At 36.0% G+C, this 27940-nt stretch overlaps 1 protein-coding gene across 3 annotated transcripts in view; it reads right to left on the reverse strand.

Annotated features, from left to right (window-relative positions):
• Positions 1-4099: 4099 nt before the first annotated feature.
• The window catches only part of shcbp1 (SHC SH2-domain binding protein 1), a 30845-nt gene continuing 7004 nt past the window's right edge, over positions 4100-27940 (reverse strand). The window contains exons 4-13 of one of the 3 annotated variants that reach the window (XM_060837690.1): positions 24076-24284; positions 22632-22724; positions 19985-20224; positions 17938-18112; positions 16672-16792; positions 15538-15576; positions 12259-12377; positions 9230-9316; positions 8162-8309; positions 4101-5439 (exon numbers count right to left, since the gene is read on the reverse strand). In XM_060837690.1, coding sequence (XP_060693673.1) covers positions 5087-5439; positions 8162-8309; positions 9230-9316; positions 12259-12377; positions 15538-15576; positions 16672-16792; positions 17938-18112; positions 19985-20224; positions 22632-22724; positions 24076-24284 — 1584 coding nt within the window. In that variant the 3' untranslated portion in view covers positions 4101-5086. Of the gene's footprint in view, positions 5440-8161; positions 8310-9229; positions 9317-12258; positions 12378-15444; positions 15577-16671; positions 16793-17937; positions 18113-19984; positions 20225-22631; positions 22725-24075; positions 24285-27940 lie in introns of all 3 variants that reach the window. The other 2 variants (XM_060837688.1, XM_060837689.1) reach the window with 2 other exon arrangements.

Here is a 27940-nt window from a genome sequence, read left to right on the forward strand (position 1 = left end):
GTTTAATCCCTTGGAATAAGAAGGATGATGATTGCCTGGCCACAGAGTAGGCTAAGTGACAGGAAACAGAGAGCTACACTGAACAGTTATTTATTGGACTGGAAGGAGGAAGGGGTCTATTCAACAGTCTGCAAAGAATCCCTGGAGAGCACTGTCAAGAACTTTGTTTTTCTTGATGGGCAGAAGTGCCAAAGGTGACGTGAGTAAAAATGCATTATGTAGGGACTGGTTACAATCAGAATCTACTGCCTCGCAGTGTGATTGAGGTCGATTCAATTGCAGTTCTCAAAAGGAAACTGGACAAATAACTGAAGAGAAAAATAGTCCAGGGACAAATGAAAACAGCAAGGAAGTGAGAGCTAACATGACACAATGTGCCAAATAAACTGCTATAACCATTGTTGGTTATCTATCAACCATCATTGCTTTGATTCAAATTCATAGCTGCATTTAATTATGTTCCAATTTTTATGAGTTTGACCAAACTAATTCACGCAATGGTTCATAAATTATCTATGCAACAGATGTCCTCATTCAATGTTGCGCCCATAGCTGCAGAATTTCCAGCATAACTTCGGTGAATTTTCAACCAATACTCCCAATTTTTAGAATAAGATTCAGCTGTGGGTATTCTCGGTCTTGTATTATCAATTTTTCTTGCATTTCTTTTCCATTATGATCTGATATTACAAGCAGGAATATTTGTAACAACAGACCTCCTGTTATGAGTTCTAGCTATTGAAGTGATAATGGAACAAATCACCTGAGTTAATAATATGGCAGTAGGACAGGAGACAACCATGAGGAAAGGAAACTAGCATTACAGAAAACGTATAAATGTGATAAAGCATTTGCGCTAAAATGGCAAAACCTTTTCCAATCATTCTAGTGTTCCTCAACATATTCTTAATTCTTCATTCACTGTTCCCCATTCCCATCTGACAAGAGTAAGCTGGTGAGAAGCCAGAGAATCTCTCAGTCTCAACTTATTCCCTCCCAAACTTGCTTCCAATTCCTTGCCCTCAAGTTCTTTTTTTAAATAAAGAACTAAAATTAGAATAAGGAAAGTTACTCTGTCAACTGAAGGCGGGTCACTGGGTTTGAAATGTTAACTCAATGCTTTTCACAGAAGCTGTTAGAACTGGAGTTTTTCTCCAGCAATTTCTATTTTTTCATTTGGACTTTGTCCACTTGTCTCTATCTGCTACACAAGGGTGTTAAAAATTAAATTCTTTACCTTAAGATGCAATCCATGAGGACATCTTTCCTAACTGAACAAAACTATAGCTGAAATAATTAATCAGCTTCACAATTCGCTGCATTTTGTTTTGAAATATGAATCAGTGTCCATGTAAAAAGGCAGCTTCGTGTATTCAAAAAGGTAAATGAAAACTATTACAGGCACATAATCCATGCATTAACTTGTTTTCACATATTCTTAACAAACAGGTAAAAAATCAAATTGAATAAAACTTATAAAATATGGTTTAACTCAGACAACGTGAAAAGGAAACAGATGAAAGTATTGGCATATAAAAGAAAATGATGGGCAGACTCTTACAGGGGTCTGAGAGACAACGGTTGTAGCAAGATGTATGGGAGGATCAGGCAACATATGCAACAAGGCCAGTCTTGACATCAGCAGCAACTCATACCATGCAGATTCTCACTTTGTAGAAATAAATTGCTAATTGATGGGGATTATTGCTTGTTAAATACCTTGTTTACAGTTGAACTCACCTCATTAATATGCAGCCTTGCAACTTAAACTCACCAAACATGCTTGATGTTGGGAAGACTCACCAAGGAAACCACAATGAGCACCTGTTGGATCCAGATTGGTACTTGCTTTGAATGATCTCCATGTTGGAAGCTGAACACCAACATCTCAGGCATGTTCCATGGGCATTGGCCACACGTTCCCCACATCAATGACATCAGTATCTGACAAGTGCCAGATTCTAACAACCTTTGTGGTGTTTTTCCTCCTCAAAAGATACCACTTAGTTACTATTTAACAAAGCCAGGAAGCTTGCCAGAACTGTCAGCAGGCCTCAGTAAGATCAAGGGAGATATCCTTTGTTCGGCAGTTCCTCAAACAGTAAAATGCAGCCTGTAACATCAGTCCATGCTCTGCTTGAGGTGGTCAGTCAGGAACTTGTCCTTGTAAGGGTGAGGAGCTGAATACAGTACCCATCTTGACTCTTTTTGCCCTATTGCCCCTGGAATGAGACAGGGCAGGTATTAAGGAAAAAAGTGACTGGTACAGACTTTACTGTTGATCGGGGGGAGGGGTCATAGTCAGTGTCATAGAGATGTACAGCACGGAAAGAGACCCTTTGGTCCAACCCATCCATGCCAACCTAGATATCCCAACCCAATCTAGTTCCACCTGCTAGCAACTGACAAATATCCCTCCAAACCCTTCCTATTCATATACCCATCCAAATGACTTAAATGCTGCAATTGTACCAGCCTCCACCACTTCCTCTGGCAGTTCATTCCATACACGAGAAAAGGTTGCCCGTTAGGTCTCTTTTATATCTTTCCCCTCTCACCCTAAACCTATGCCCTCTAGTTCTGGACTCCCTGGCCCCAGGAAAAAAAAATTGGTCTATTTATCCTATCCATGCCCCTCAAAATTTTGTAAACCTCGATAAGGCCACCCCTCAGCCTCCGACGCTCCAGGGAAAACAATCACAGCCTGTTTTTCCGAGTAAGCATGCAGCACAGAGAGTATGCATGGTTAGTGGTGTCGGGGCTGGGATTGGTGAGAGCAAGGAGACCTCATGGGGTCCAGAGTTGAGAAGGCTCAGGACCAATGTCTTCTACTATGATTTTTCAATACCTTCTGAAAAATGCACATCTATTGTGTTCCCTTGTATAACATTTAGAAAATCTGCCTTCTGCACCATGTCACCCATTAATTTTAATTGAAAATGTCAGACAAAATGTTCAACGAACAACAGAGAGGTTGAAGGAAAACTTTATAAAATGGGAGACAGGTGTTAAGGAGTAAGACTACATACTGAAAGAAAATCTATTCTCTTACGTATCATGAACAACTGGTTGCCATTGGATGCAAAATGGAAAGGTATGGTTTCTGAATAGAATGCACAGTTTTCACAACCAACATATCATCTTATTCTGGTTCTGTAAATATGAATCTATGCTTGGTTACAAAGACAAAAAGTACTTTGAATGAAAGACTTCCAAGAAAATAGTGTAATGGCTTTTACAACAATAACAAATTTAGCTGGCAACAATAAAGATCGAACGATTCAGTGATTATTAAGGTTCCTCTGACAAATTTAGAAGATTGATATTACATGGGCAGTCCACCTCTGCTCTATTCTGAGGATGCAGCCGACGTACCTCTTCTTTATACCACTGCACAGATTCCAGTTTCTTGGCCAGTGGAATGTTAATACACAATTAAAGCATCTGGAAACTTATAGAGACTCATTATGGAACCAATTGTTCTAATCTCAAGAACAAGTCATTACTCATAACTTGCATGGAAACAGAAGAAAAGATTACATCCTCTATAGTTCTCAACTCTAAGTTCAATAAATAAATCTGATTCATACATTGCCCAAAGGTTTTATAACATATAGTCTTCTCATGTCACATTTATTCTACACAATGTATTTGAAATGATTATATGTACTCATGTGATATAGCAACTAGTCATCCACCCTGAAATTACAGCCTCAAATATTAATGAGACAAAAATAGAAATTGCTGGAAAAGCTCAACAGGTTTGGCAGCATTTGTGCAGAGATATCAGAGTTAACATTTTGTGTCGAGTAACCCAAAAGGTGAACTCTGATCTCTCCAGATGCTGCCAGACCTGAACTTTTCCAGCAATGCAATTCTTTCAGTTTTTAATCAAATGTTAAATGATCTGTTAAACTCACATTTAAAGTGACGTTCATCACAAAAAAAACACTAACGTAAACAAATTTACATTAATTAGATATTTAATTTAAAAATGTAACTAAGTTTTGCTCGGAATAAGGACTTCAGTAATGAAATCAATAAAAGTTTATCATTAATTACAACAGGGCTGTGGCAAGACCTGAAAAAAATTGAAAATTTACTGCTGAAGAAAGTTAAAGTTGTATTAACAATACAAATTAAATAAGGTCCATTTGCAGATACACATAGCATAAATATTTAGCACATTTATCCCAACTTTACTTCTCAATAAAAAACTTCAAATGTTGCAAAACGGTTATAGGTTCAATGTTAATGCAAAGTTACATGATTTCATCTCGTGAAATTATCAAGTTTAAATTCAACAAACAAAGCGTGTTGGCATTAAGTACATTAAAGCAGCATTTTCATATATAATGGGGAGTTATTTATTTTCCATTGAAGATAGCTGTTCTGATTGAAATGAAACCAGAAATGAATATAGTTCAGCGTACATAATGATGCAAATAAATGGAGAAATATCAATGAAGATGTATAAGAGATTGTATCTGCAAATATTTCATTAAGTCTTGACTGCTTGATTATATCAGGACAATCGGATGGGCTGGGGTGGGGGGTGGGAAAGATCAGGAACAGGCAGAACAGTGCCAAGTAAGAGATTCCTGAAATAAGCACAATAGTTTAATACTTTACAATCAATAGCTCCAAATAATGGTATGGAAAAAATGATTAATACTACACACAACCCCAAAATATCTTGCATTTAAATGTTATATTTTATACAGCTAATTGAATTGCAACAAATTAAGTCTCTTTCTGTAGTTTATGGAAAATGTATTCTTAAATCATCAATACCACACAATTCATTGGCAATAAATCAGCTAAAATTGCAATGCATTTGAACACACAGGTCCAGAGTTGGATGAATGACAAACGTGATTATATACACCAACTAGTGAGAACACCTTTAGAAGATAGAATTATCGAAAAAGAAATTTCATCAATTCTTCCTATCATTTGCCAAGCATTGTGATTTTCCCATTTTACATACACAACTTTAAGCTGATGAAAAATGCTGTTATACAGTTGCTTCAAAAATTATGTACAAATGTATTTCATACATAAGGGTTTATATCTTACATTGGATTTAGGAGTACACAATTCCAAAGCTTCCTTTCCCATTTTTCTTAAAATGATTACTGACGATGGATAGAAACATTTCCTGTGACATCATATCAATCATCCCAGCATCTAGCGTCTCATTTAATCTGCTTCTGGATTGCTCCCTCTTTGTTGCAGAAGTAGAAATTAGTTCATTTGTTATAACTTCATCACATTCAGCAGCATCAGAAGGATTCAATGCCACAGCTTGTTCACATTTGTTAGAACTACACTCAATTAATAAAGGTGATACATTTTGCATTTCACAGGAGTCAGAATTTAACTCTGAATTATTTTCATCGATGCTGTTCTGTGGATTCTGTTTTTGTTCTGCATCACCTAAAAAATGTTTTTAAAAAAGTCATGAGATAGACATTCAAATTTTGTTTTTGTTTTGGCATAATTTTCTGTTTTCAATAATATGATATTAATTTAATGCAATTTTACTGAGCTGCCTTTCATTGTTAAGACTGCCTTAGTAATACTTCAACCTATTTTTCCAGATAAAAGTAGATTTTTTTCCAGAAACAATTTCCACAAAAACAACTTGGCATTGGGGAAAAGGGGAAAATCTCACTAAAGTACAATGAAATAAAATTTCAAACTCTCAAATATTCTGTAAACATGTACTATTGTAATGGAATAATTTATGATTGCATAATAACTCAGTAAACCCTCAATTGAGACAAATTTGTTTAAAATATATATTTATATTAAGGTGTAGGTAACGGTAACATTAGCCATTGGTGCTCCCAAAAGACAGTGGAGAGCCACCTTAAAACTCTTGTAGCTGGACGTAGGTTTGCTCGCTGAGCTGGAAGAATAATTTCCAGACAAGAAAATGCAGCACCTTCTGGTTTGTGTGGACCACCATTATAACCCACGATTACAGTGCAATGGCAACAGATGCCATTGTTGAAAAACAACAATAGCACTCAACTGCTTTGTGAAAGGCGCTTGGCACAGATAATGAATTATAATGATGGTCCACACCAACCAGAAGGTGCTGTATTTTCTTGTCTGGATATGAACCTTCCAGTTCAGCGAGCAAACCTCCATCGTCAACCTGAGCTACAAATCTTCTCAATACTCTTGTAGCTCTTGTGATGTTCCTAAAATACTGTTCTAGTCAAGGGCCATATGACAAATATCAGTTTGAAAATACAGAGAGTCAGGCCAAATGCAAAATCAAAGAGGTAAGAAAAACAATTGGTGACAAACCGTCAATACAAGTACAGATTGGCAGCTAATAGAAAAGTAAATCTAAATCTTCAAATAAGCATATTAACAGCAAAAAAGACTGACATAGACCAAAATGGATATTTATTGATGGAGACTAAATGAGTTATTTGCATCTGCAGCCATCAAGGAAAGGATATTAATAAAGCTACTGTACACAAGGAAGTTGCCAGGCTGCTGGGATTAGATTTTAGAAAATAGACAAAATGTAACAACTTGAAAGGCCTGCAGCCCATAAAGTGAATACACCTTCCAGTTTGGACACATTCTCAATTGATGGGGAAAAAAAGAATGGTTAGAGATTGTAGAGGTGCTGACCACAATCTTCAAATTCTCCTTAGATAGCAGATAGAGTCAAAGAACTGGAGTATTGCAAATTTTTTAACCTTATTCAAAATACAACCACTTGTTCAGTTACAGGCCTGTCCATTTCGACACAAAGAAATAAAATTAACAGCCTTTTTCGCAAACATACACAAAGAAACAAGACAGAAAGATTTATTAAGAGTAAATAAATGTTGGAAAACTAGATTTGAGTTTTTTGATGAGGGAACAGAATGGAGAGAAGAAGACAAAGCAGTTCATATGCAGGTAGTGCAGTCAATGTACTCATGTATTTTCAAATGGTTTTGACAGAGTACTATATATTAAGCTTGCTAGTTAAAGGTTTGAGGGGTAAAACACTCTTGCCACAAGGGTGAGGAAATTACCATTACCGATGAGGGAATCAATTATCTCCCTTGAAGTTCAATGATATTATAATTACTGACCCCACCCACAATCAACATCTTGGAGTTTACCATTGCCCAGAAACTGAACTGAATGAGCCAAGTGAACACAATGGCTACAAGAGCATATCAGAGGCTAGCAAGTCTGGAACAAATAACTCATCTGGACGAGTGCAGTTTCAACGGCAAAAAGCTCGACAACATCCAGGACAATGCAGCCCACTTGACTGGCAGCCTTGCATTTTAAAAATTCATACCCACCAATACACAGTGGTAAGTGTGTTTCACCTACAAGATGCACTAACTCATCAAAACTCCTTAGATGGAACCTTCCAAGCACATGAGCACTCATCTAGAAGGACAAGGGCAGCAGATACACAGGAGCACAATATGTGCAAGATCCAATAGCAAGTTTACAAAACGTGAAGAGAAAGCAAAGAGGTGAATGAATGTTCTTCAAACAGGTGGGAGGAATACTGGAGTGCTTCAAGTTCAAAACTAAATCATCTGCTGTTTGTGACATATAGTCATGTTTGGAATGAAGGTGAGAGGGTGCAAATATAGCATCAGACAGTAAAATGATCTCTCGTCTGCTTTTGGTAGCCATTGTTTATAAGCGTGTGATTCATTTTACAGATGGTAGACAAGTTCCCTTCATCAAGATGGCCATTACTTAGCATTAATATATGAATGTTATTTATGATTTATCAGTCTAAGTTGAGAGATTATCTTAGTACTGCTGTACCTAGATCAGGCTTGTTTCATAATCAGAGTGTGAATGGAGCATGAACAGAAAACCTAACAGGTCTTTTCCTGAACATATAAAGAAGGGAAATCCTCCAACTTTTCCACATTTTCTTGGTAATAAAATGCATGTCATACTTTAAAAATATTCCACATTGATAGCACAAAGATGATTCATTGTAGATTGATAGTGTACAAATTACATAGTATTAAATGGCAGTGGTCCAGGGCAGTGCTTATATTCCACTTGAACTTCCTCCCATCATTTAACTCCATCAGCACTTTTCTTTTTTCTGATTCAGATCACAAGTGACAAAACAAGTTAATCAATTTACAAGATTTTCACTTACTTGTTTGTGTTGCAACTGCAGAGGAAATTTTCTTTTTTGGTAAGGGTATGGCAAATTTGGCCATTGTGATACCGTAGTCTTCATTGTTATGAATCAGATTGTTCATCATTGTTATTTTTGGTACATCATAAAGTTCCTCCATAAAATTCTGCAATAAATATCAAATACAAATGACATGGCATTCTATTGCAAATTTACAACTAGTTCCAAGACACTTTCATACTCATTGTGAATTTTTTTTAAATCAAACACAATATGGATAGGTAGCATCTCTTATTCCATCCTCCACAAAATTATTCAAAAGATCAACTAACAGTCACAGAGATTGCAATGTAGCTACTCTACACCCAATGGAAATGATGCAGACATATGAACCTTTATGCTACCTGCCAGATCATCTCCATGCATATCGCATGTTTAGCATTAAAAATGTCAATGGTTGTATGTTCAGCAGTGGATCTCACTTACATGAAGTTCATCACAAATAAAGCTAGTGACACATAACAGGAAGCAATATCAGCAAAGCATTAGAGAAAGGCATGGGGGTTTCAATGCATGGAGGATACAGTGCTCGATATTATTGGCATGGCAGTCACTGACACCAGGATAACTGATGTCATAGAAGTTAAAAATCACACAACACCAAGTTATAGTCCAACAGGTTTATTTGGAAGCACTAGCTCCTTCATCAGGTAGCTGATGAAGGAGCAATGCTCTGAAAGCTAGTTTTTCCAAATAAACCTGTTGGACTATAACCTGGTGTTGTAATTTTTAAACTTTCTCCACCCCAGTCCAACACCAGCTCCTCCATATCATGTATGCCATAAAAGCAATCCATGGATCACTACACTCCAGCCTATGGACATTCTCAAATTGGATTTTACCTTCATCGTGCAAACGACCATGATGTACAAGCTGCAGATACTTTGGGCCACCTTTGTTGGCTCGGCTTTTGTTTTATCTACTTATTCAAGAATTACATTGCAATTTATTTTCCAAAGAAGGCATTACATAAATGAAAGCTGCTCTTGTTGGGTTACTAACTTTCTTAAATGCATTTGGGTTTACCTTAATACGTATTCCCTCCTTGCAGTGATGTATGTCATTTCCAAACAACTCACATGTGCTGCTTGGATAAATTTCAAGTCCTGCCCCCTGTTAAATAACACAACATTTTAATCTTTTTCCTCGTAAATCTTCCGTGCAGATCAGTGTTTTCCCCCCCCTTAATCCTCTCTCAAGAAAGATATTTTCAAAACAATAAGAGACTTCCGACATTGTGCATTGAAGATCTGGTTGCAGCCATTCATTTTCCCAAATTTCTAAGTTTAGATCTTTAAGATTCACTACACAATTTTTGTGACATCTAAATACATCAGCCTCAATGAATATTGCTAGCTAAATGGTTCATTTTCTTCATTCTCATTTACATCTTCCAACTTCTTTGTTTGTTTAATTTTGTTAGAAAAATATTTCCATAACCTTGTGTGCTATTCTGCTTTTGGTCTTTCGTCTAACCATTGAAGTAAAACTATGTTCTCAATATTTGGTTTTTACTAGAGTTAAATTAGAAGGGGAAGAACTGCTGTAAATTTCCAGAATTTCTCTCAGGCTTCTCAGATTCAAAAAACCTGAAAAGAAAATCTAGTAATTAGGCTGTGCCAAATAGAATTGGGGCCCACAAAGACTTTTCATTTATAATTTCAAACATACCCATTCCCTCCTACATGGTTATTAAAATTAGATAGAAAGTAGTTCGCTTTATGGACAAAAATAATGATGCCAGGAGCCAAAGTATTTTTGTGACAACCTATGGTTAAATGGTGATTTCTTGTGAAAATCTGTAAAGTACAAATGATCTTAATTATTTCAAAAGATACTGTTCACAGGATCATGATTAATGCTTTGTGGCTTGATAAAGCAATACTTATTTTTCTGGGACAATCCTTCAATTTTAGTACCTCTGCAAAGATGTGCTAAATAAATGTCCCTCTAATTTAAGGTTAAACTTAAATCTTTCTTTGGAAGTTATGTTTTGCATGAGAGCTTTCATTACTGCTGACTTAAGTGTTCAGTTTCATCATGTCAAACACATTATGATTATTTCTTCATTGAAAATCATTACTGAGTTAGTCAGTCAGTAATGTTTGTGCAACTTGCATGTATCAAGCTGATATCTATAGCTAGAAAAACGGTCTTAAGATTTTTCCCAGGAAACGCAATAATCATCAGAAATTTAATCCTTTTTGTTTATCCTGGAAGAAGCTGCCAAAACATACAAGTGTAATGAATGACAATATAGTTAGAGGGAAAGATGATATTTCCACTTAAAAGTAAAGCTGCAAGATAGACCTGGTTATGTTATGATTTTCAGGAATTTCCTGTAATACTGAATGGATTTTTTTTGTCTCCGAGGAAAAAGTATGATCAAGAGTGGGATACTTGTGTATGCAATTAAGCCAAGAATGGAATTGGCAGGCACGAAGGACTTGATGATCTTCACAGATTAAAAATTCTAGCTTGAGAAATACACTGGTACTCACACAGTGCCATAAAAAAAATGACATGCACTTTGCTCAATGTAATTTAGCATTATCTAAAAAAATTAAAGATTAAAATTACTATTTTAAATTAAATATCTTCTGATACTTTACCAAGTGAAAAGTACATATTATATTGCATTTCTTTAAAGTAACCAACATTAAAGATTATATTCAGCACAAAATACACAATGCAGTTACAAAACTGGTTTCTTTCGCAATAATTCAACCCCAGAGAAAATAAAACCATGTCTTTTCAAAGGTACTTGCCTCTTATTGAGGAATATTTCCTGAAGTGCTCTCATCTTTAAACTGCACAGTTAAATCAATTAGTCAATGTTCATTTTGAATGCCTTCAGGAAAGCTGTGACAATTTCTGTTTCTATTCAAAACATGTCACATCTGGAATAAACTTTTTTTTGTTCTTGCCAAAGTATAAATTAAAAGCAACTAGGATCTAGACGTAAATTAAGAAACTATTTTAAGCTAATCTGCTATTGGTTATTGATCAGCAATTCAAAGAATAGGCTACAAAACAGATCAAATGTTGTGCTGAATTTCTTATGGAGCATGAATGGGTCACATTAATTATGTGATGTTTTACTTTGATCAAATTTAACTAGAGCAGGGATAATTAAGTATACCTACATTTTAGTCATTTTATGGTCCTGTATTGGTACTGTAACACCTTATGGCAATAATATAAGTAATTAAAAATGAAATAAAAACAAAGGACAGACCATAACATCATTGCATGATAAAGAATTTCTGGGAAATAGTATTGACAAAACACAGTTCCACTGTACATTTTAAGAATAACTCAGAAAAGAACATTTTAATCTTTTCTCTACTCAAAGCTTAGATTGTTAATTGATGAAAAAATATCAATCATCTACACTGTATTTCCTCTCACTTAGCAACACTAATTAAATTCAATGTTAATTGCATTTTCAAGAAGCAAGTAAACTCCAATTGCTGACTGGCTCTACTTCTTAGAAAAGTATGCATATATTTTAAAACCAAATCTTTAATAAAAATGGCCACGAGAATACAATTCACATATTTAAGTCATCCCATATAATTTTAATACCAAAAAAAAGGCAATATTATTCCTTAGCATTCATCAGCTCTGATAACAGCCAATGGAAAGTTCACAATTATATTATTTGATGATACAAACGAGAGGGAAGGAAGAAAATCTATCTACAACACATCTGGATATATCTTACTAGCCACAGCAAGTTGACTACACCCTCTTAGATCATGTCCAGTTTGTGTAACAGTGTAACTAAGTATGCTAAAAAGGAAAAGCAGACAATTCTTGGAAAAGCACAAAAAGTATATATCCTGATCAATTACATGGTATTCGCATATAATTTAAACTAGGTTGTTATGGAAACTGATGGATTCAGCTCAAATTCAGAGCAAAATTGTGTTCTTCCGTCATGCTTAAATTAGACATTCTGGCATGTCATTTCTCAAAAAAAAATCCATAAAATTAAAAGAGATCATCATTCCAGTATTTTTGTAGTTCTGCAGATGTGGCATTAACTATACCTTTGCTCCATACAGGTCACAATTTTTCATGTGTAATTTTGCTGTGGTTCTCAACACAACTCCTGTAGTGTCACACTGGAATACACAATTCTCCAGAATAACCTGACCCTTACGAATACCTAAAAGAGTTTTTAAAAATGTAATCAAAAGAATGGAACATGTTTTCCCATTTTATTCCATTGGCTAAATAAAGGAACAAATAATTGATTAGACAGCAGTGACTGTTTGAAGTTAGTTTGTTTATAAAACAAATTAGACTAATGAAAAAAAATTCATAACTTGTCAGCAGAAAAATTTAGATCCTAAGCATGCAGCAAAGATTGTACAAAAACAAGACAGATGCTCTTCCAATATTTAATTTTCAAAACTTAATGTTATAGACTTAATTTGAGCCTAAATGCAATAACCTGACACCCAAAGTAAGTGTTAATTTTTGATGTGTTGGTCAGGAAAAAAGAAAGTCATCTTGTAGAATAATAGAACCTTAGAATATCATGCCTCTGTTGGCTCTTTGATAAAAGCTGTCTGCTCTCATCTCATAACCCAGCATTTTACCTATAACTCTGCAAATTATTTATTTTCATCTAATATGTAGGTTTTATTTGAACACATGGGAACACATCTGAACAGATGGAAATGGTAATCAACCCTCAACACTATACGTATACCTGAAAATCACCTCTGCACATCTAACTTTGACATCAATACTTCAGAACACAGCACAATGAATTCTCACGAATATGTCCATATATACAGAATGATATACAAAAACAAAGATCTTAGGGATAAAAGACGTGATAAGATACTTGTAATTGTCTACTAATGCATGCTGAATTTATTTTCTAAGAAAGCAATTATCAGTACAGCAATTTATTGCAATATTATGTATGAACAATAATAATTGGCATGACTCTATAAACAACAATATAACCATACAAGTTGTTCATGTACTGGTGGCTGATAGAGCTTTGGTTCTCAAGTGCTATAATCACCCAAGATAAGTGGTCAGCAAGGATACTTTTGTGTCAGCTGCCAAGTACAAAGTTGTTTGATTATCTCTCCACGCAAAACCATTAATCAATGCCCAAATTACTGAGCACACTAAAAACTTTGTAACCTGATTGTTCTCGGAGTCTCTCTCATTATTTGGGTACTTAAAAATTAAAGAGGAAATTGTTAATACTATGAATAATCAGCACTTACATTGTGTCACCTTACCAGACCATAGGGTTGCTCTCTCATTAAGGAGACAAAGACTACTGGTGATTTAACCGGAGGGCACCCATACATCAGGTGAAGGGAGAGATTGAGAAGGAGAATCCATCATGGTAACCTCGGGCAGTGAGGGGAATTGAACCACAGTGAGCATTGCACTGCTTTGCAAACCAATAAACAGTAAATCAATAGTGAAAACTCTCTGGTATGGTTTATATGAAAAAGTTTGAGTTTTAAAATCTAAATTTAATTCAGGCAAAAATGTAATGCTTTTCAATAATAGAAACTGATTGTTTTTATGAATACCCATTAGTCATAAGCTCAAACGTTGGTAATTTTCATTTAAAGAATTGGGAATATTGAAGAAGGACAAATGTTTAACTATGCCAGAGACATGGCCACCTCCAAAACAAAAAATGTCTAATTATCGCAGATTGCATTATCATTGCAGAATCCCTAATCAACAACATTTTGGTTGTATTTCTAGCCAATATCCACAATGAGTATAAGGGCAGATCAGCTATCAGGAATTTTGCAATAATAATCTCCTAACTCTCCAAAGACTGGCCACCATATAAAGTATACATATATGAACAAGTTAAATGAGTCTGCAACAAGGTAGATAGCGCATGCAGGAGTTATTTGCTTTCCAATAATAGAAAATAATTTTTTGAAGTTGCAAAACTTTTAATTATGGATGTTCATTGTAACTTTGTTCCCTGTACAAGTACATCAAAGTTAGGATACTGGCACAGCAAGCAATTAAGGAGGCAAGTGGCGCATCGGCTTCTATTGTTAGGGACTGGGGTCCAGGTCTTGTTTAATTAATTGGACATTGATGAGCACTGGATTTCAGATAGCCTGTAGGATGATTGAGTAAAGGTTGACTCTGTCTTATGTTTACTTCAAATAAAACATCACCAGCACACAGCTCCTAACTCAATCACGCAATTTTATCAAATGTCTTTCTATAAAGGAACAGGAGTTTATAACTAGATTATCCCAATTGAATAAAATTGATTAGTGATAGTCCCTTGAAACAGCACTGTAACTGACCAAAATTTTAAAGAAAAACTTAAAATTAAAGTTGAAGTGATATCTTGGGAAGAGTTAATGCACCTCAACTCCTAGGATGCCAAACATTGTGGAAGGCTTTAAGAATGCCTATGGGCACCAAATATTCCCATCTCCAGGGACACACACTTACAGATTTAACAATAGAAGAGGGGTAGGCAGTTGGATCTTGCAAACACTAATAGCCTGCAACTCGACCTACCAATGGCCAGCTTGGCAAAGTGCAGGCACAGACTTGCAAGGATTCTCAACTTACCCACCCCTTCAAATGTTTTTTTTTTAAAAAGTATTTTTTAATCCATGTGCTTGTACATTCTGTAACTTGAAGCTGGATCTTCTGGCCCAGAGATGGACGCAATCACTGCAGTACAACAGCCTTAATTCAATCTCCTTTATATTTACACAGCCGTTCTCAGATCGCAGCTGAATCCTTGCTATACTGACACTGCTTCAGATTGGACAGAAGATGCCTGTTCGGTTTATACTAGTTGTATTCTTTATTGCTACTGCATAACTGACCTTCTGAAATATGTGGACAGCATGGATAAACAACAGAGATCACCAAATATACTCACTGTCTAGCACTTATTTATATACTATGGAGATAATATACATTTAAAGCACCATTGAGATGAGTTTGTGTACAAAAGAAAATACTTGCACTATCAACCTGGTGTATGTCAAGGTACTGAAGGCATGAGAACAGAGAAATTTATAGTAAAGTACAAGAAGGCATGACAAATAAACAATGTATAACTAAGCAGGATTGTAGTAAAGTGGTTTCTAACAATAATTGATCAAAATTTATAAAAGCATAGGAATTTAAAGATTTGAAAATCTCATGCTCACAGGTTTCTGTATCTTTGCCAGTGTAGCAGACTTACATATTGTACTTACATAGAATACCCTCTGTAGCACCATGCTGAATAAGTTTCAAATTGGATATTTTTAAACAACCGGCGGTGCAAGCAACAAAGGTATCTCCTTTACCTTCCTTTTCCAGTACAACGTCATCAGGAAGCCCATACCCTAGTCAGAGGAAGAAAGCATATAATGATTTTGTGGACAATAAGCTGCAGACTTGTAGGATATTAACAGTCTCTACCAGGCAATGCACAAAATGATTTCAATTTCTACAGTAACAAAGTGGTGGAAGTCTAAATCCTCTGCAGATCACAATATTCCTTAAATCTAATATTTCAAAACTCTAAGTCACTTTGCTCCTTTTCTCTCAACAACCGGGCTAAACATCCTCTTCAGGTCCTTCCTTGCCCCCTAAACTTATTTTTTTTTACAACATGGAGCCCAGAACGGATCACAAAATGTAGTCTAATCAAAATTCTATACACACACATAATTTCTTCATACTTATGTTTATGACTAACGTTCACGAAAAATACAAAATTTAAGAGTGTGTGCGTGTATGGAAAGTTAAAGAATGTTAAATACCAGAATAGAGTTTCCAGCAGATCCCTAAACTTCATAACCCAACAGAAAAACCATCATTAACTCTCTTCAGTTGCCCAACATGTACCATTCCCAATCATAAGTTCAGACAGGAGCTCTCACATTTTTTCTTTCCAAAGTTCTGCTCTTTATTTCAATTTTCAAAATCCAACTGAAAGAATTTATGCTTTCCCTTTCCCTCATGGTTTGATTATTTTAATTAAAACTCCATCTCATTGTACAGTCACATGCATGTTGGCTCCAAATTCATTGCTCTGCTTCTTCTAACTTCGGCCAGCAATAATTAGTACTTCTGTCTCTAATTTCTACCCTCTCAATATTACTCATATTTGATTGTGGTTGTTGAATGAAAGTAGCAAAAATATAAACTTGAGCATTTCAAATGAATTACTATCAGACAGTTGGCAAGAGATTTAACAAAGTACGATATATTACAATTCTTTTGCATCTTCAGAACTCTATTCTATAGCATCCTGAATTTTCATTTGATAAGCAAAGAAATGAATAATTCATAAAGTTGTTTATAAACATATACCACTAGATTAAAAATAGTTGGTAAATGGAGCCTTGCATTGATAGATCACCCTTCACCAAGTTTACAGATAAGAAAGCAGGCATAAATGATGTAAAATATACATTTTGCCCTAAAGTACCTACCTTCAACTCGAATGGAATCAGCAATGCTGAAGTAGCCATTCACATAGTAATGGCCAGGACAGATAACAACAACATCTCCTTCAAAGCAGGCATTTACTGCTAGAAGTGGATCACTGTGAAACTAAAACAAAAAGTAGCTAAATAAAACATTTGTTCCTACTTTAAAGATAAACATTTCATGTAAAATAACTTCTTGTAGAGGAAAATCTTCGGACTCGAGTTGAAAAAATGACCATAATTGTACACTACTTCATTTCAATGTTAACCATTCCAAGTCTAATTTGCACCGCCTTCCTAACCTGCAATCTTCTTCCTGACCTCTCTGCCCCCACCCCCACTCTGACCTCCTTCCACCTATCACATTTCCAACACCCCTCTCCCAAGTCCCTCCTCCCTACATTTTATCTTAGCCTGCTGGACACACTTTCCTCATTCCTGAAGAAGGGCTCATGCCCGAAACGTCGACTCTCCTGGTCCTTGGATGCTGCCTGACCTGCTGCGCTTTTCCAACAACACATTTTCAGCTCTAATTTGCACATATCCCCTGAATTATATAATTCCAAATAATGATCAAAGGAACCTTCATTGAAAGCTTGTCAAATATTTCATGCAAAGAGTTAACTGCATATTTCCTGGAAAATAATTGTCAGGTTCAAGTTTAGAAACAGTGCTAGTTTTAACACGAAGGTTTCCTACATCTTAAACTGTCTTGATATGATGCCACATTAACAAATTTTATATCGCAAACGCTTACATGAAAACTAGAGAATAGCCACCACAAATCTCAATCAGATTAGCTCCTTTTGGAGCATTAACCAGAAATTTGCAGGTTGAATTCAATTACACAAAGCTCAAAATCTAGTTGACATTCCATTGTAGGACACATTATCAGAAATACCCTTTTCACATGTTAAAACACAAATCCAATCAACTCATTCTAAGGTTTCAGTTGATCCATGGAGTGCAATGCTTTGTTTAAAAAAAAAGAGGATCACCCTGCCCTAGCAAAGGTTAGACCTCACTGAACAAGCACAGCGATTACTCAACACAAGCATCATGCACAGTAACAAGCCACTGCACATCTAAAAGGAATTAAGTCTGTGAATACAATAGCTAATCTTTCATCATGCCAAAACATTTTGCAAAATGATTACAAATTGGTCCACTCTACAATCCTCATTCTGATAGTTCTGATTGTGTTAAGAACTGAAAGTAATGGCTTTAGTTAACTAATATTTCACACGTTGATGTCTTAAGAATCATTACCTTAAGCACATGCTCCTGAGTAACACAGTCCGGGTTTAGTTTCTCCCTCAGCAGAGATTGTAGCAGAGTGATGGTCATAGAATTTGAAACTACATGAATAACATTTTCACCTGAAGGACGAAGTCCTTTAGCCTGCTTTGCTGGAAATCCATAGCCATCCTGACATAGCACATACCTAAAAAATAATGTTTTTAAAAGTTATTGATGCTCATAGTTAGGATTAGAGTTTCAGATTTTTAAAATAAATGTAACTAAATTTCTCCCAATCGTAAATCATCTCAGTCCAGGACAGTAACATAGGAGATCCACCAGGTAATATTTTAATCCCACTGAACTTCAGCTGTTGCAATGACACTTTCCCCTATTATATTCTCAAATAGAGATGTCTACCGTTAGTGTTCAGTTCAAATCACAGCTCCTCAAACAATGAAGCAATTCGTGCTCACATGCAACACAAAGCAGACAAAATTTAGTCAGTAGAAAGTAACTAGTAAGACACAAATATCCATCTCCAACAAGAAAGAATCTGATCATTTTTGCTTGATGTTCGAATTCATTGCCATCACTGAATATAGAGGTTCTCATTGATCTTTTCAAAAAGGCAATTTACCACTTTCTCAGGTGCAATTAAAAAATGGGCAATGAATGCTAACCTTAAATGACTCAGAGCAAAAAAGATGCTCCATGCATTTTAAAGTATTGAAATCGAAGATCACTTCAGACTTATGTTTTAAGCCACACTCTCTACAGAATACATGTCTATATACCTGTTCTATTTAAACAAATCCATATGGTACCAGATGTATCCAAAGGAAAAGTCTAAATCTCATGACGGTAAGTGGTGAAACTATCAGCCTTGACATCATGAATACAGAAAAACCGATAATTTCAGGAAACTGCACATGCACGGATATAGATTTTTTTTGGTTTATCCACGGCTGTGGATGTAACTAATCATTTCTAAAGCCCTCGAAATAGTGTTGGTGAGTTAGCTTCTTAAAACTATTGCTATCCATATGATATAGGTACACTCAGTACTATCAAAGAGGGGGAACGTGTAGGAACAACAAAATGTTTTAAAGTCAGAATGACAGACTTAGAAGGAAACTTGTAGGTGATGATGTTTCTTTGCATCTGGTGCCACTCTTCTGAATGATAGAGGTCACAGTTTTGACAAATGCTATGGGAGCAGCCTTGGGATGTTGCTACAATGCATTTTGCAAATACTGCCAAAGTGTAACAATGGTGGTGGAAATAAATGTTTATGGTGATGGATGGGTGCCAATCAAGTGGGTTGCTTTTTAACTTCATGCGAGTTACTGGAGCAGCAGTCATTCATAAAGCGGAGAGTGTATCATCACAAAAGAAACTCTGCATTTGAGGTCTGGAATCTCTCAGCAATCAACATGAAAAATTTCACTATAACACAGTCTAACTACAAAATCATTTGAAAAAGTTACACCTTGTTTAATGAACTACAACTGGGGTATTAACTGCATACTAACTTCAAAATGACCACTCAATATCCTTGCAAATAGAAATCGTTAAGTTTATACTGGCAGTAAATAATTTCTCAATGAGGAATAAAATTTCTACGTATTTTTATTAATTCTTTTAAAGTTTACATGGGTGTTTTAGCTTCTAAATCCAATCATTTATTTTGTACGGCAATTTAAATTAAGTGAAGGATGAAATGTTTTTAAAATTCCAGATTTGCCGTCTGAGAATATGCCAAATGATTGTTTGCTTACTGTAAACCTGGAGCTCCAACGTATTTAGCATCAGATTTAAACCATCATCTGGAAAGGGAATGACTGCACCAGTGCTAAATCTTTGTCAGCAAACTTTCTTACAGGTTGTGGCATGTCCTGCTGCTTCACTTAATGGCTGCAAAAACTAGCCCTTTGCTATAAAAGTATTGAATTGTGGTTAAAAAGAAAGTAAATAGCTGATTTATAACAAATGTAATCTTCCATTAATTTTAATATATAACAGGAAAGGTGCAAGGCATTGGTTGTAAACAGAAGTGAAACCAAGTATCAATTACCTATAAAGTGGGGCCTCCATTATTCGAAGTTTATATTTAAGCTTCTCCAATTGTTCACAAAGTTTAACTCCTTCCACCATGGAAACATTATTCAGTTCAGATTCTGCCGCTGAATCACTAATAGATATATTTTCTCTCACTTTTACAAATTCTTTATAAGTCTCCTCACACTGCGTTAACAGCCGATTATATTCAGCAACAAGATCAGCAGGAACACGATCTTCAAGAATATCATAGTACCTGAATATAAAAACAAAATTGGATGCTTTCTCCAATAAAAGCATAGCATTAATTTCATAACCAGCACAGTTGCACTCCCCTTTATACGATTTATAAAGGTACTGTTGAACTCGTATTCCAATTTGTTTATGGCAATTATGGATGATTTTGACAGCATGAAAATATTTCAGGATATGGATTCATTCAGTCCCAATTCTGGTGTAATGTCTGAAACCTAATTAGTTAAGTGAAAATTAAAATATGAATCCAACACTTCTTAATTTGATGAAGGGTTCTATGTTTCATTGGTCAAAATCTACATTCAGGTGTCAACTTCCACAGCACTGCTTAAAAATAAATCACCATTCCATAATCCATATAGATAAATAAAAAATCCAATCTTCAGTCCATTCAGTTCGCCAACTTTTGTCAGAGCAGTTAGGGGAGCATAATGATTAACCTCAGAACCACTGTGGAAAGGACTCATATATACAGGAGCTATAAACCAAACTGCTACCCAGGAACTGCTATTGAATACTGGCCAATGACAGGATCAAACTTGTCCACCTTGTCCCTCCACAGGGAAATTGCCTGTCAATATACCACAGCTCTAACACATTTAAAAAAAGGGCAAAATATTAAGAGAACACATCCCAACAAGAAATGAAAGCTTTCAACAGAGGGGGAAGAATTATTAGAGAATGAGAAACTATTTTTAGCGAGTTGAGAAGATTTGAGGTTCTAGATGTAAGTTTGCTCACTGAGCTAGAAGATTCGTTTTCAGACGTTTATTACCATATGGGGTAACATCATCAGTGAGCCTCCAGATGAAGCACTGGTGGTGCGGCCCACTTTCTATTTATATGTTTAGATTTCCTTGGGTAGGTGATGTCATTTCCTATTCTTTTTCTCAGGTGGTGATAGATGGGGTCTAACTCGATGCGTTTGTTGACAAGAGTTCCAGTTGCAATGCCATGATTCTTGGAATTCTCGTGCATCTTTGTTTGGCTTATCTGAGGATGGATGCGCTGTCCCAGTCAAAGTGGTGTCCTTCCTCATCTGTCTGTAAGTACACCATTTTGGCTGGGACAGCGCATCCATCCTAGGACAAGTCAACAGAGGTACACGCGAGAAATCCTAGAAGCATGGCATTCCAACTGGACCTCTTATCAACAAACACGTCGAGCTAGACCCCATCTACCACTCCCTGAGAAAAAGAACAGGAAATAACATCACCTACCCAAGGAAACCTAAACACAAATAGAAAGCGGGTCATACCACCAGTGCTTCATCCGGAGGCTCATTGATGATGTTACCTAGTATGGTGACAAAACGTCTGAAAACGAACCTTCCAACTCAGTGAACAAATCTGCATCAAGAAACAATTTTGCATTCTAGAACATTATCGCAATCCAATCGTCGATAAATTATCCAGTTCAATTCACATTTAAACCAATTTAGTACTCTTGTTAAGCCAAGATCAAATTTCAGTTTGCTTAGAGCACCATCTAGTGTCATGAATCAAATACTGCTATCTCATTATTTCACATTATTTTCAGTGCTCAAAGAATTACAGCCAGCCTTGGGCAGGATGAGAATTAGGCTAAAAGTTGAGGAAGATTTCATAAATGATTGAATTCAGTTATAAAATTCATTTGGTGACAATTCTCTGGAGCGTCTAATTTCATTGACAGTTGCAATTTAATTAAAATTGAATAAGATTTGAAACATGAAGCAGACAAGGGCTATCAGCAACATTCACGCTAACTTGCAGTTCTGGTGATTTGTGCACAGCAGTTATGCAGATGACACCAAAATTAATGGGAATGTAGCTACCAGTAATATTTTAAAAATGCAAAAGCAAAGTACTGTGGATTTGAGAGATCTGAAATTAAATGATGCTGGAAATACTCAGCAGATCAGGCACCATCTACTGAGAGAGAAACCAAGTTAACATTTCAGGTTCATGACTTGCTGACTATTTCCAGCAATTTTTGGTCTTAAACATTTATGCACTTCATCTCATTATATAATTTAAAATAAGTAATGCATGGAATTTCTACAGAATGTTTATGTCAACTGTGTCTTTAAAATTTGCTCCATGCTTTTAACTGACCACTACAGCTGCGGTTTTAAAAGTTCATAAGGCTATTTTCTGACATCATGATATTCTGACATGTTGATATCAGGACAGAAGGGAAGTTATCGAACATGCAGAGATTTACATATTTAAACATAGTTAGCTTATTATTTCCGCTAATTCAATGGCAGGCCTTACAGAAGTGTCACTGCATTTCTAGGAAACACTACTAAATTCATCACCCGAGTAATGAAAAATTACATTAACTCTAGAAATTCTGAATGAATTCTAAATATTCTGAAAATGTTCAACATTTGACTGTGTCAAACCTTGGCAAGTCATACTAACAGTTTTAATCTTGGTTCACAACATCTGACAAAATAATCAAAATCATCTTCATCATCTTCATCCCATCTTCTCCAAATGTGAAGAAAGAAAAATCTACAAAACATGAATGTCAAGCAATTTATACTAACTGTAACCAATGGCAATAAATAGCAAAACATACAAATGAATTTATTTGTATCAGAGAAGTACTGAAAACGTACAATTTATCATTTATAGCAGCCTGTAAAATCAAAGACTCAACTAAGTATTGGATAAAGGAGCTTTGGAAAGGTTCTAGGAAAAAGCTTTATGATTAAGTTTTCTTCAGTCGTGACACTTCTGCTTTGAACAAGTTTAACAGAAAAGCTGGTGCACCTGCTTTGAATTGATCGATCGTTTCTAACATATCAAAAACCAAATAAAAGCCATTGTAAAATGAAAGTTACAAATCAATTAGCTATTTTAAGCCCTGCATTTATTTAGAGTTGAGAACTTGGAAAATGCATTAACAAGCTTCATCCACTCGATGCAATTTTATAAAATAAATAACATAATCAATAATGTTCCACATCTTTAAGTTACTACTTCCGCAATGTAGAACTGAACAGAAACTTCAATTTTTACAGGGCACCAATGCAATAAAGACCATTTGCAGCATAAATTATCAGTTTTACGTTTTGGCCTGAATACTGGGACTAAGCAGTAGACTGATAAAGCACCAAACCGGTCAGTACCCCCATTGGAATTTATTGCATTTTCTGGAGTTTGCACATAAGTTGAATAAAGTGGAAATGTAGAGGTTCTACTTGTGATTCTACACTTTTCCAAAGGATGCATTGTTGATGCAGTGTGCTGACCAGAATGCAACCCAAAACTTTGTAGAATGAGGTTTAGTTAGATTCTTAAATAGCATACTAGCTTCATAACGACTGCAGAATACTTCACTAGCCTTGAAAAATTATTTTTCTATTTATAGAAAACTTGTAGAAAGTGAGTTTATATGAGCGTCTGAATCCAATCACTTATTTTGTTAATTAAAAGTTTTTTTAAATGAAGGATGTGAAATCTTCCTGATTTAATGCAGATAAATACTAGTATCACTGCCATAGGATGCCAAAATATCTCATTGTGGCATTTTAAAATCAAGGAAAGGATAAGATCATACCGGCATGCTTATCTGTCCACTTTCTCAGTTTCAACCCTGCCTCTACTAGAGCACCAGGTTTTCATTCTGCTGTTTGATTTTTGCTTCCTGCATCCTTAAAGAACCATGCTTCATAACTGAACTAATACTCAAACAAATTAAAATCGTGCCTGTGTTCCAGATCAAAAAACTACAGTTTATGTCTAATAGTTTAGTGGTAACAACGCAAACAAAAAGAAAGTTATCAAACATATTCATTGGGCTGAATTCTTTCATGATTTTAGGAAAGGTCAAAAAACAGTCTATTATCAAATTTATTACCGAAGATGCTCGACGGCAAGAGCAGTTTGGTCAAACTCTCCTGACTCATCGTTCACCACGTATAGTTCTTGCAATGGCACCAAGTGCTTTTTTGCCTCAAGAAAACTTTCCATTGCTTCTGCATCAAGAGGATAGGTTTCAGACTCATAAAGGAATGGCTCGCTTAACTTTACCACAGCCTTGTGGCTTGAAGTCTCCACATCAGTCACCTGAAATTATAAACAGTTCACTTTTCAAAAATACAACAAACTCAACGTATGACCTCATTTTCAGTTTAATTAACACAGAATTGTGTTGCCTTTTTGAAGCATACTTGCTGCAAAACTCTAGTATCTCTTAAGCAATTTTGCTTAAGATTACTGCTGCCAGAACAAAATGATAGACAGGCTGAGTATTGGTAGCTGTTTGGGGGAGTGGATATTTATACCGATGGAGTAGGAGACTACTTTTTGTGACAGGGACACATTGAGGTAGAATAGATAATCTCATCCAGGAGACCATAGTAATTAAAATTATTTTGTTTTTATAAGTTTAATATGAATTTAACCAAATTATTTTAAACATCAGCAGCTTTGCATACAAGATGTCTGAAAAAATTTTGATTGAATGTGAATTTCTACACAAGTTCTTAATTAATGCAAATTGCTAATTTTAGTCAAAAAAGATAGGAGTATGTTACATAAAATTAATTTATGAATTTATCGTTCTTGGGTATAAAACCAATGCACTTAGTGGGTGACAGACAAGCAAGACAAGACATAAAAGGATATATTTTACGCTGGCAAAAGTCCTGAGATGGAACTATACCTGCTGCAAATCAGCTGAATTAAACAGAAAAGTATGGACGGCATATAAAAATGCTTTTTCAATATGGAATCAATTGACGAGCTCTTATAAAGGACATACTCAAATGTAAAACTTGCCTTATGATTCCTAGACAATTGTCATGTCCTTTCAAGCAGTCATCCAGTGAATACAATACTTCAAAGATCGTTTCCACATAGAGAAGAATAGATGTATTGGCTGGGAATTTGACAGCCTCCATGCACAATTCACCAAGCTGAGGGTCAATATTCACATCTAATCTGCACTTCTAACTATTTCTTTATTTTTCTACTTTATACTAAAAAGAACTGTACTGATGAACTTATTACTTTATTTTTCTATTTTTGTACCTCAGATGTTGTTGGGAATGGCAGTACACTTGATAATAAAACATAAACGTAAATCACTTTCTTGTAACTGCAGCTTCAAGGGGATAAAACTAGGCAGATTTTACAATGGAAGCACACAATCTGCCAAATTTAAAATGGCTACCTGTATTTCTACAAACTTAGGCAGAAGGTTGCAAAAAGTACAGATCGTAGTTGTGGGTACGTTCACAAAGCTGGGAAGTTGATTTGTAGCATTTTGTCCCTTGTCTAGGTGACATTTTCAGTGCTTCATAGGGACCAAGAGACATCTGAGAAAAAGGGATCTGAAATTGCTGAATACGTTTCTAGACTTAATATCATATCATGAAGTGTCTAATGGAAAGGAGATGCAGTTCCTCTAGCTTACGTTGAGCTCCATTGTTCATAAGTAGGAGGCAAAGGACAAAATTGGGCTGAGAATTAAAACAACAAGTAGCTAGAAACTCGGTCATGATTATGGTCTGAATGATTGCACAAAGTGGTCACCAAGCTGTGTTTGCCTTCACAAATATCAAGGAAACCACATGTATACTAAAGCTGAAGGAAATACAAAGCAATTGTTGTTTCATCTGAAAACATTGTTTAGGGACTAGGTGGGGAAGGATTGCATAAAAAAGTAAATATTGCATCTTTTAAGCATGCAAAGTAAAAAGTGTTGTGGATAGTAATGTCCAATTATGGTCATGTTGGTGATAGAAAGCTGTACACATTCATGTTGGTAAACATCAATAACTCTTCATTGAGCATAACCATGTGCAAGAAATGTAAGAAAAGACATCTCTGGAACACTATAGATGAGACAGAATACATGAAAGAGAGTGTGTGTTTGGTAGCATGGTGTAAAGTTAACATTCTCTCCCACAGTGGCAGCAAAATTAAGAAGCTGATCATCGATTTCGTGAAGAAAGGAGGGGGGCATGCGCCGAGCTATATCAATGGTGATGAGGTGAAGATAGTCAAGAGCATCAAGTTCCTAGGAGTGATGATCATCAACAACAATCTGTCCTGGTCCACCAACATTGATGCAATGGCCAAGAAGGGACAATGCTGCCTCTTCCTCCTCAGGAGACTAAGGACATTTAGCATCCTCACCAACTTTTATAGATGCATCATCCTGTCTGGATGCACCATGGCTTAGTACGGCAACTGCTCTGCCCAGGACCACAAGAAACTACTCAAAGTGGTGAACACAGCCCAGAGGACCATGTAAGCCAACCTTCCATCCAGTGACTCCAATGACTTCAATTTCTCAGAAAGGCAGCCAACAACAAAAGCTGCTCTCACCCCAGCTACAATCTCTTCCAACCTCTTCTGTAAGGCAGAGCATACAAAAGCTTAAACACATGTACCAACAGGTTCAAGAACAGCTTCTTCCCCACTTATTAGATTCCTGAATGGATCTCTCAAATCTCCAGTTGACCTTCTTTGCAATTGTAACTTTGTATTCGTCACCTTGTTCGATCACCCTATGATCTTTCTAGGTTATGATGTGCGTATTGCACAAAACAAACCTTTCACCATACTTAATTACGTGACAATAATAAATAAAATCAAGATTCAGCTCCCATCTCATCTGATATCATTATGAAATAGATCACTGTTTAATTACCTCTTGATTAGCTGTTTTAGGTTTGAAGTTTCCTGTGAATGCATCAAGTTCATCTTGAAGTTCTTAAAACTATTATAAGGATGCATTGCATACAGCTGATTTCTGCTAATACAAGTAGAGTACTACTGAAGCTTGTAGAGTAGAGTACTATTCAAGTACAACTTCCTGAAGCTTGAATGTTTATGAATCTGTTGAAACTATGTGGCCTCAGTCAAGATCAATTTCTAACTCCACAGTCCAAGGCTTCTTGAATATTGTGGTTACCTGATTGTTTAGAAATCTCTGACACTTCACTTGTGTTCATTTGTGATTGAACTAGTGTATGATCCTCTTCAGGTTCCATAACATGATATTGATTAGTTTTTTTTAAAAATTGGATTCCCTACAGTATGGAAACAGGCTTTTCGGCCCAACAAGTCCACACCATTCTTCACCTCAGCTGAATTTCCTTTCCTTCTGTGTTTCAAACTTCAAAAGATAAGAACTTCCACATTTATTTGTGACTGCTGCTGGTCAAATGGATTAAGCATACACATTTATCTTCTTGTTACCTACTTCAACAAAATCTTCTCAAAAAACGACAGCAGACTTCACAAACCTCGTTGATCCGACCAAACATGTTCGGTAAATCCACAGCGCAAATAGCAACATTGGTTTCTGCCCTTCTGTCCTGAATGAAGCAACTAAGATCAAGAATGTACTGTTGTGGCTAATCAACTTTGGCCTTGTTGCTTTTCTTCCTTCTATTCAGAAAAGGCCCTAAATGCCTTCTTGATACAAGTTTGGCATCCAATCAAGAGCTGAAAAGGTGTTGCTGGAAAAGCGCAGCAGGTCAGGCAGCATCCAAGAAGCAGGAGAATCGACGTTTCGGGCATGAGCCCTTCTTCAGGAATCGAGGAGGTTGAACAGTTCATCCAAAAAATAAATTCTCCTATCCAATCAACAGCGCCAAGAGTAAACCAAAAGCAGAACACTGAAAGCAAGAGCTCTTTGAAAGGGCAAGTGACAACTATGATCGGGCTTGTCATTGATGAAGACCTTGCAGCAAGAAGTGTCCTGGACT

Source organism: Hemiscyllium ocellatum, chromosome 17 (genome assembly GCF_020745735.1).
Source record: "Hemiscyllium ocellatum isolate sHemOce1 chromosome 17, sHemOce1.pat.X.cur, whole genome shotgun sequence".
Classification (NCBI taxonomy): Eukaryota; Metazoa; Chordata; class Chondrichthyes; order Orectolobiformes; family Hemiscylliidae; genus Hemiscyllium; species Hemiscyllium ocellatum.